Genomic DNA, 10,507 nt, shown 5'->3' on the forward strand with positions numbered 1-10,507 from the left:
TGTGTGTGTGTGTGTGTGTGTGTGTGTGTGTCTGTGTGGGTGTGTTCCTATATTCCTGCCTCTGCCTCATCACATCTCTCAAATATCAAAATAAAAAGAAAAGTAGATAATCCTTACAAACCTATAAGGTCGGAAAGAATTTAAAAGCCGGTTATTAATTACAGTTCACTCCTTTTTAAATGTGCTGTGAATTTTAATGTCTAATTATTATTTGATATTTTTACAGGCCAGTTAAAATGTTGGAAAGTCTGTAAAGCCATACTCGCAATGTGTAGTCCTAATAATAATAATAATATGAATTTTACATCCGAACTCTGTCTTATCGCTTTTAAAAGGGATGAAAGAAAGAATAGTTTAGTCCACCAATCTACCGTTGTCCTTTCTTTTTTTTATTATTTCAGACTACATGTGAACATATTAAAATCTTTGGCTTGTTTGAGTCTGCGACTGATGTGTTGAAGAAAAAGATGGCGCAAATATGAGGGAACAGGAGACCACAAGAACCTATATAGAGCCAATTGGACATTTTCTAAAAAAACAAAACAAAACAAAAAAACACCGAGAACAGACAGAAACCATGAGGTGAGGAGATGAGGCTGAAATTAAATATACTGTATACAACATGATAACTGTGTGGCTATATAAACTTTAATAACGATCGTTCATTTATATAATTATGTCCATATACTGTTACCATAAACAGAAATCTGTGTTTTTAAATAGCGTTTTCCCCTCTTCCAGTTCTTTCTTTCTTTTTTTTCCTTTTTTTTTGTTTTGTTTTAGTTAGCTCCAAAAGCCAAAGAGTCAGGCAGGCAGTGGCCCTCAGCAGGGAAATGTCCGGGGCCCCTCATTCACTGTCCTCCTTGTCCTCCTGCACGGTGGTGGTCGAGTGGTTGTAGAGTCCTTGAGCCATGAGCTGCAGGGCCAGGCCGTTCTTGTAGCCGGTGGCCTTTTTAATCTTGGCCCTCTTATTCTGGAACCAGATTTTAATTTGGGACTCGTTCAGGTTGAGTTCCTGGGCCAGCGACTGTCTCCGCTGCTCCGTTATGTACCGGTTGGCCTGGAACTCGGTTTTCAGTCTCTGCAGCTGCTCGGCCGTGAACGCTGTCCTGGGCCGCTTGTCCTCCTTGGTGCTCTTCTTCTTTTTCAGTTTCCGTGTCCTTGGGCCTGGCGTGGAAACAACAAATAGAAATAAAATATTTATTCTACGGCTGTACTGTGAACACAATGTTACACAGCTCCTGCACATATAGCTACACCCACTGATGAGCGATGATAGCGGCTCATTATCTAGTCACTGGATCAAATGTAGGTCACCACACTGTGCTGATGTGAGGGATTTTAAAACATATAGTTCATCTGTTATCTGCCTGGCTCTTTGTTACTATGAACTCACTGAGGATAAATCCCATCACAATAAAAGCACACACATTGCTCTGTGGCCCTTTTCCCAAAACCAGCTTTTACAATCAGCATTAAACACGAAAACACACAACCAGTCACTATCAGTATACTCGCTCAGGTTGTGTGTAAATAGCAACAAGAGATTTTTTTTTTAGAAACAAATGTGAGAATTACAATTATTTAAATTCAAGCTTTTCTTTTGTATCATTAAATAAAAACACAATACATAATACACTGAACAAGAATCTCCCCTTCAACACACAATAAGGTGTGTTATATTAACTAATAATTAACTGGGGCAGACCTGCTGAGATCACATGTGTGCGTTCATGACTGTTGTTAATGTAAAATATAGCTAAGACTCAGAGGAGGAGAGAAAAAAGAGCAAAGTGAAATACACAAAGAAACACCAGGACACTATAAGTCACCATGCTGAGACGATAGCGCTAAAAAACAACAACTGGAGATATATTTAAAAGGAAAAAGCCCTGTGGATCATTGTAAATCTGAGGATCTGAAGTCTTTTGAACCTTGTGTCTGTCGCCCCTGTCTTTCTGTTCTCATAGTGTCTAGTTGACATAAACAGGTTTGGGGGTTTTGGAGTCATTAGTTCCAGGCAGGCCTTTGTGTAAAGTCTAATACAGGCCCATGACATCTGACTTGTTATGGCGCCAAAACAAGCAGCAACCCGCTGCCACGGCTCAAATGAAATAAGTTGCTTTTGACAAGAGTCCCACTGCAGACTTCTCACTCAGGTCCACATCATCACAGTTCTCACAGCACAAAAAAAAACAAAAAACAACCTCCATATCCTGTGATACAATTAATGGAGCCCATCCAACTCTGTGATTTCTTAATCATACAAATATGGCGGTGTAGTGCAGGCATCTAATACAGAGCAGAAATTAAAAAAAAGAAAAAAGAAGTGTTGGTAGCTTGGTCACATCAGCTGAATGCAGAATGTGTATTTGAGCACGCGCTGTCATAACACTGCATTCAGGCCAGTGCTTTGAAGGACACCGCTTTTGCACACTAAATCCATTTTGCAGCCAGACTGAAGTGACATAGGAGGATTGTTAGAGAGCCAACACTCATACCACATAATTAAAGAGCCAGTGGAGAGAAAAGCTAAAGTATGAGCTCTGAAGGCCAAGAAAAGCATACACACACACCAAAAAAAATAATACTACAGTAATGGGAAATATAACCCTTTAAAACAATGAAGAAGTGTGAGAAGAAGATGCTCCACTCCTAGCACAACAACGACAACGACAACATTTCCAGACAACATCAATCTAAACACAGTTCCAGAAAACAGTCTGAATAATAGTAAAGATTAGGATTTCTTCCGTGTTCTTTTCTTGTGCTATCATTGTTATAACTATTCCTTATAAGCAGTGTGTGACTCTGCAGCTGTTTAGTATCCTGCATTATCCCAGAACAGTGAATGCATCATCTGGACCAGATGAGACCAATTCATCATTCAGGTTAAAAAAAAAAAAAACCAACAGAGTTTAAATGTAAAAGGAGAAAAATCAACCTCTGTGGTTTGCTAGTACTGCTCTTGGTTTCCACACACTTTAAAATAAACCTGAACAATAAACTATAATTCACTCAAGCGCCATCTATTAAATATTATTCTAAAAACCACGAGGACAATCCTCCAGCGTTAATATACTGCGCCTTATAGTAAGTCTTATTTGAATAATTTGTTTGGTTATTTTAGGTGTTAAAAAAAAAAAAAAATCTAATAAGGTCCTAAAACAAATCTCTCGGATTGTGATTTATTTTCCGTTGTAGGTCGCGATGAGACCTGTGTTGATGTGTTGGCCTTTAAATCTCATATTAATGATCCTTAATGGAATATTTCGTCAGTGAATCTATCGCGAGACTCAAAGACGACTAAACCATTACAGTATTTTTATTTATTTTTTAGTGTCATTACATTTTAATGCATGCACAGCGGTGACCTACTGGAAACAATAGTAATGAGGTTAAATTATATTTTAGTGAGAATATCATGTTTTTGCGAAGAGAAACAGAAAGAGAAGTCAGAAGAGTCTTGTTGTTGTCTATAGTAATAATAATACGTTTAGTACTTGTGACGAAAATGCTCATTGGTTTTTTTTTGTTTTGTAAACGCCAATAACTAATATAAGACAGCAGCCCATTGTGTGTCGCTTTATTTCTATCTGTGTGTGTCTACATGTGTAAGTGTGTGAGAGAGACAGAGTTGTAATGGAAATGAATCACCTGAGGTGTTTAATGACCATATGTTTCTATAGGCTATTACAGCCTATATTCATTCACATTGTAATTTTTATTTTATTTGTTTTATTTTGGTTAATAAGTCTGGTTAGTTAGTATTTATTATTATAATTATCAAACTTGCTTTTATTGTGAATAAACCAGGACACACTATATAGGAAGCATTAGGTAGCCTATAAATAAAAAATAATAGTCTGTATCCATACGACAAAATTTAATTTTAAGACTGACTGAGCTTTATTTGTATTTTATTTTTAAACTAAGCCTGTCAAACACTGTGAGTGAGTTTAGTGGTAATAATCAAACTGTGCAGGCTGCAGAGAGAGGGAGAGACAGCGGAGTAAACCCAGGCACGCTGCCCGGCGCTGGAGCACCACAGGCGGCATGGTTCGGAGACTGTTAGTGCCTTACCAGATGAGGGCCTGTCCGAGTACCGCGTACAGTAAACCCAAGCGGGCCACAACAGCGGCTGGCTTTCTTTCGTTGCGGTGGTCGCGGAGCCTCCATTGCTGCCACTCACGACCACTATTGACGAGGGGCTGTCTGCGTATCTGCCAGTCCCGTTGCTCGCCGCGTCGCCTTGTTTGGACGAGTTCTGCTTGGACGAAGGCGACGAGGACGTGGAGGACGAGGAGGAGGAGGAGGAGGAAGAGGAGGAAGGCGACGACGAGGTGCTGTCGCTGCTGCAGTTCGAGTCCAGGCAGAGGCTCGCCCCCAGCGGGTTGACGTTCTCCCTGCCCGGCGTCTGGCTGCGGTCGCGGTAGCTCTGCTGCTGCTGCTCCTTCCTGCAGCCGAAGTCCGGCCGGAGGATGTTGTCTATGAAAAAGTTTGTGGTTCTGTGGGCCTGCTGCGCGGCCTGGTGGGGTAGAATCATCATAGGAGGGGATGGGAGGTTCGGCGACAGAGACATGCTCTCCTCCTCGGTCGAGTCCCGGCCGCTGCTGTTCGGCTCCTTCTGCTCTTCCATAATAATAATAATAGCTGGAGACGCTGAGAAGAAATTTCGGCCTCTCTCTCTCTCTCTCTCTCCGCCGCCGCGCCAAGCTCCACTTGTTGCTCGCTCTCTCGCTCTCCCGCCCCCGTTGGGTATCCAATTTAGACAGACAGCATGTAAAAACGAGTCTTTTCGCTAGAATAAATACCTGCGCTCATTTATAAGATCACCTACTGCGGCGGCATGTCCTCTCCTATCAGCCGTCCGAGAGCGGGCATAGCGTCGGTCGGTCTCCACGTTACAGCCAGTGTCCCTGTCTCTCCCCGGTGCAGCATAATATCTGTGTATTCGCTCTTCCTAAACTCTCCCTAAAACCGTTATCTCCCCCCCACCCCACCCCCGCGTGAGTGTGTGTGTGTTTTTTCTTTTCTCTTACACCCAACCGGAAGCACGTGTGCGCGTAACACACGTGCTGCGGACCAATCGGACGCCCGGATCGTCTCTGTCACAATTGACGGCGGCCAATTAGAGCCCGCGGAGGCGCCACCGGGAATGCACGCGCACCACCCGTTAGCCCCCGCGCGCGCACTTTCGATCGATCTTCGGCGAGGCACGTGCATACACATGTACAAATAGCAGCAAAAACATAAACAACAGCGCTGCTGCAGCCACCACTGTGTGTGAACGCGACACCAATAAGTATGTTTTTACCATTTTAATCCACGGGTTGAAATCACATGTAGACTTTTATATTCTGTTGTTATACTGGTGAAAACACACTGGAGTCAAAACCTGGACCCATTTCTATGAATAGCCTATATTACATCACTAACATTTCTTTTTATGAGACTTTGAATATCATTTTAAAGCTAATTTGACCAGTTATTTACCTCCGCTGCGAAAAGGACTCAGACTATAACTGTCTAGCACCTGCTGGTTCATTAATCAGCTCAGATTGTGCCTAAAAATGTGTCTGTAGCCTATTTACTAGTCTTCTGAAAAACCTGCGCTTTTTTTGTCGAGTCTAAAAAGTCACTGATATTTTCTTTTCATTTCATCCCTCTCCTCCTCCTCCTCCTCCTCTTCTTCCCCCTCCTCCTCCTGTGTGAAACACTTTGGTCATATTTATAATTTAAACGTCCCAACTTTGCTTTTGACAGCAGGACAAAAACAAAAAAAACAAACAAAAAAACATTCATATCGCTTGTATGGAAAATAGAAGTGTTAAACATGAAGTTTACAGAAACACAAAGAGGCCTCAGGACGGGTCCTGATAATGCGGTTTTGTGAGGGGGAAAAAAATCTCCAGAATAAGATGAAAATTGCCCTCGGGCTCTAATTGGCGATTTGAAATAATAATAATATTAATAGTCATAATAGCGACAGCATGAAAAGTGTGGACGTGTTGATGTTAACACCGCCGCAGTGAAATCTTTATCCCACCACAGGCCGGAGTGGGAAGTCATCATGGCTACTTAATTAAATTCCAATTAGGACAGTATCAATATGCTGTTTAGCCGCAGCGCCATTGTGGGTAAATGAGCTCTCAGTCCGCTCTTATCTGGCGCCAGCAAAGAGACGCTCCTTGAGAGGGGGCTGCAAAAGATAATTTATAGCTTTTAATTAGTCTTCATTCCGCCCGATCAGCCCGGTGTTCATCACGGCCGGCGTGCTGAATAAAAACCCCGAGTCAAAAGCGCTGTCACCGGTCCCTGGCAGGGCCCTTAATCAAAGTGAAGCAGAGGCCGCGCGCTACAAGCCACGTAATTTCCAAGGTGCTGATAAAGCTTGTTGAATAATAGCGTGGGCCCTCGGAGACACCATTTACAGAAATGACTTTATTGACGGCTTAACGTTGGTAATTCATTTTACCTTTCATGGATTGAGAGCCGGATTTGTCGCCGTAATAGGATGATAAATGCACTGACGGATCGCAGCCCCGTTTTTATTGAGTAGCCTATATAGTCGAGGTGCTTCAGCGGCAGGTAGCCTACACACACACACATAGTACACACACACACACACACACACACACACACACACACACACACACACACACACACACACACACACACACATAGTACACACACGCACACACAGCACACACACATACAGCTGATGTTCTGTTGGAGAGCAAAGCCATGACAGTGTGTATGTGTGTGTGTGACTGCACTGAAATCTACAATACAGAAAAAAAAGGAAATAATGTTTGCACCTTTAAAAAAAAAAAGAAAGGAGAAATTAAAAGCCACCCACACACTTCCTCACATACTTCCTGTGTGAGGAATTAAAAGAAGAAGGAAAAAAAACAATCTGCACACACAGTAATCCTCCTTCTGTTATCGTCTCTATCTGTGATTCTCTTCTTGTTCTTGGCTTCAGTCGTCTTCAGATCCACTTCTGTATAATTACAGGCTGCAGAAAAGAAGCTGAAGCCTGTTGGAGGCCCCCGCTCAAAGCAGCCAACATTGTAACACCATGCAAAGTGTTTGCTTCTAATTATCTCTGGTTGTGAATCCAGTCACCTCCCTGTCGCCTATTATTGTTTTTCATAGGGCAATAAAACTACTGGAAGAGTGTGTGTTTTGATATTTCTAAACAAACAGCAGTCATTTTTAATTGACTGTTTTATCATTAAGGAATAAAACAGTCGAGTTTCCGATTAAACAAGAAAAACACATTTGGCCTACCGTGCTTAAAAAAAGCCTGTGAAAATGAGAAGTTGTGATGTTTGGATACTAAAATTGGCCTTCACTAGTTATAATGTGGGGGAAAAAAAACAACTTGAGGAATAAGTTTAGGATTTTACTAAAAGAAGAAACAACAAAGATGTTCATTGTTTACGTCAGAAGAGTTCAGTCACTTTTAATTTTAAAACACAAACAGCTGCTGCTTCATCATCTCCAGACACTGCAATAGAAAATATTAAAAAATTTCTGCCCTCAAATATGAATGCACAAATGATCAAAGTTGATTTTTTTTTCCTGACTCTGCATTTATTATAAAAGTGCATTTATCAAAAATGACAATTAGGCTCTTTAACTTCTTCCATGGCCACTAAATCTAATTCAGTTATTGGCTCGTGTCCACTCCTGGCTCGAAAATACAAAAATACCTCTCTGTGTTGTTGAGGAGAAGGTTTCTCATGATCTATTATTTATTTATAAATCTTCTGACTTGAGGTTTCAAAATGTTCTCTTTAGGAAAGTTGTGAGGCTTGAGCTGGACTCTGGCCAATCGCCTGAGCTTTAACTGAGCAGAGGAAGATGATAAATAGTGTTATTCTCTCCATTCACACAGGTTCCTGCTTTAGTTCATGTCCATTGAGGCGAAAGAGGAGCATGGGCCATGCTGTCATTAGTTTCTGATGGCTTAGGCATCAGTAATGTCCATGTCTTATAGGACACTGTGAGGTGCTGTACTAATGAGTTTTAATTCATTCTCAACAAAGAATAACACTGTGTTCAGTTAAATATTACATAGGCAGTCAGTGTAATACCTTTAGAGGACAGCAGTTCAGTGCTCACCTCACAGAGCTGTAATTAAATGAGATGCAGAAAGTGAATCCAGGAGGTTCTTGGCACCAGACAGTGTGGGAACCCACAGCCTCTAACATCCACATCTGGAAACCTCCAAGTTAAAAGCAAGTGTAGAACTGTGGCGACATCTAGTGGCGCAGACGTGCAAGTGGCGTCTGCGCTTTTGACCTGCATGTGTGTGTTAACGTCAGACACTTCATATGGCAAGCAGCATGACTTTGAACAAACCACACACAGCCTGCTCTGTATGCTAATATGCAGTCTCTTAATTCAAAACACACTTCAAACAGCGCACATCAAAGTGACCCCCCACCCCCCTTTGGAAAAACTATAAAAGTTTCATACTCTTTACTACAATCATAGAAAACGTCACTAAACTTCATTCAATATGATTCAGAGACGGATATTGAACTATTAATACTACTACTACTGCTACTACTAATAAACTGTATTTAGCATAATTAATGCACAAAGGGCACATAAATACAGTTGAAAAAGTAGAATAGAAAATAGAAAACAAAACATAAAATGCCAGGTAGGACAAAGCAAAACAAGACAAAACAGACACCAGGTAGAAATATTTCAAGATAGAGTCATTCTGCAGAATGGAAGAGAATTTATTAATGTAGAGCTAAAACAAAACCACCATTAAATACAATTAAAAAAAAAAAAATAGTAGTTATTTTGATAAAAGGTATTTAAATGAACTGTCTCCTACTGTTCATGAGGATAGAGACAAACCTTTGCATGATTATTACAAGTTGTACCTCATTAAAAACGTGACTAATCAGGCTTTCCAATGATATAACCAATACAACACCAACTGGTATTAAAGGGGAAAATTATTGACTGAAATAAGGTTTCCAAAGTTTTTTTTTTGAGGAGTTTAGATATATAGATGGAGGAAATAGCTGACGGTCAGAAATCCTACTAGTGGTACAGTACAGAGGCTCTGATCATGGAAGCACAAGCACCACACTGAATTTACATTTAACATCTGTAAATACTTCCAAATTGATTTTTATATCATTTTTGATTTATAATATTCACACATTATTAAAAACCTCAACTACAACTACAGATTGGTTTATTTTTAGATGCCTGTTTAAGCTTTCCATGGTATGGCCTTCTTTCAGCAAGTCAACAGATGCATCATCATCGCACTACTCTGCACGTCCACTAGATGTCAGAGTAAAACAGCAGAACAAAAAAACCAACAGTAAGGACAAGATAAAAATAACAGAAAACCAGCACCAATCAATGAAGATTAGTGGCATGTAAATAAGATGGATGAGCTCCGTCCACAAGAGTTGTTGTACAACATATCTCCTCCGAATCCAATAAAAAACGAATAACAAATAAGTAATGTTACACTTTAAAAACGTCAAGAGTTGTAAAATATCTCAACTTGTCTGAGAAGCAGTGAGGTTATAAAACCATCCTACATTTAAACAACCGTAAAAAGCCAAACAAAAGGCGTCAGTTACATAAGTTAATGATCATTAAAAGATAACCTGAGCGACTGTTCATCATCAGCTCCAAAATGGCCGAATTAATCCACTGAGTTCCACTTTTCCATAGTTTGTCATTTTCTAACTTTGTGCCACAAGTGTGACATTTCAGAGAGGCAGAGAGAGAGAGGTGTCACAAACAGAGGTGAAGTTACAGTTTCAGCTCAATCCTCGTCTGCCACACCAGCCCCCCCCCCCAGCCTAATATTGAAATGCCAGCGATGTACAGAGGACATGTTTGCATACTAAAGGATGATTATCATGCACTGAGTTTCCTCTCTCTCTCTCTCTCTCTCTCTGTCTGTCTCTCTTTCCAAGGTCCAGGCTCTCCCCAGTAATAATACATGAAGGGCTCCTCTCCCTCATCCATTAATCAGGAAGGGAGGCTGAGGTAAAGGAGGGTTGATCTTTGGCCTTCACACACATGCACACGCACTCACCTATCATCAATAATTGAAGGGATATTAATGCAGATAAATAATTAAGCTGTGGAGGATCTCTTTAGGGTTCTAATGAGAAGTGGGGGACAAATTGCTCCTCAGTCTTATTACGTCTCGCTGAAAAGTTTGTGAAAGCTTAAGGTGATGATAAATGGGCCCCGTCTAGTAACTGGCAAATGAAATCGATGCAGACACTCTGCTCGGCCTGGTGACAAAATTACCCATCTACGCTGTCGCACCATGTAGCTGTATGAAGTAGGAATGCATATTGAATTTTAGGGCGATTATCATCCTTTTAATAGGATGTCATATTAGGTTTAATGCTCATGCTTAATGCTTTGTGCAGCCTATAAAGTCCAGTTCAGAAATTACCCTGAGTGAGTCAGTCTTCATTCATTGTGGATGTAGCTG

General features: G+C 41.0%; 1 protein-coding gene across 1 annotated transcript; it reads right to left on the bottom strand.

The window, feature by feature from the left end:
- Positions 1 to 626: 626 nt before the first annotated feature.
- Positions 627 to 5,019, bottom strand: LOC146990671 (homeobox protein engrailed-1-B-like). Its single transcript, XM_085797008.1, has 2 exons — positions 4,084 to 5,019; positions 627 to 1,167 (listed from the first exon to the last, which is right to left on the bottom strand). The coding sequence occupies exons 1-2, from the start codon at positions 4,637 to 4,639 to the stop codon at positions 848 to 850; spliced, it is 876 nt and encodes a 291-aa protein (XP_085653134.1). The 5' UTR covers positions 4,640 to 5,019; the 3' UTR covers positions 627 to 847.
- Positions 5,020 to 10,507: the final 5,488 nt, after the last annotated feature.

The sequence above is a fragment of the Trachurus japonicus genome, chromosome 2, assembly GCF_045865225.1.
Source record: "Trachurus japonicus isolate A0001 chromosome 2, Traja_1.0".
Taxonomy (NCBI): domain Eukaryota; kingdom Metazoa; phylum Chordata; class Actinopteri; order Carangiformes; family Carangidae; genus Trachurus; species Trachurus japonicus.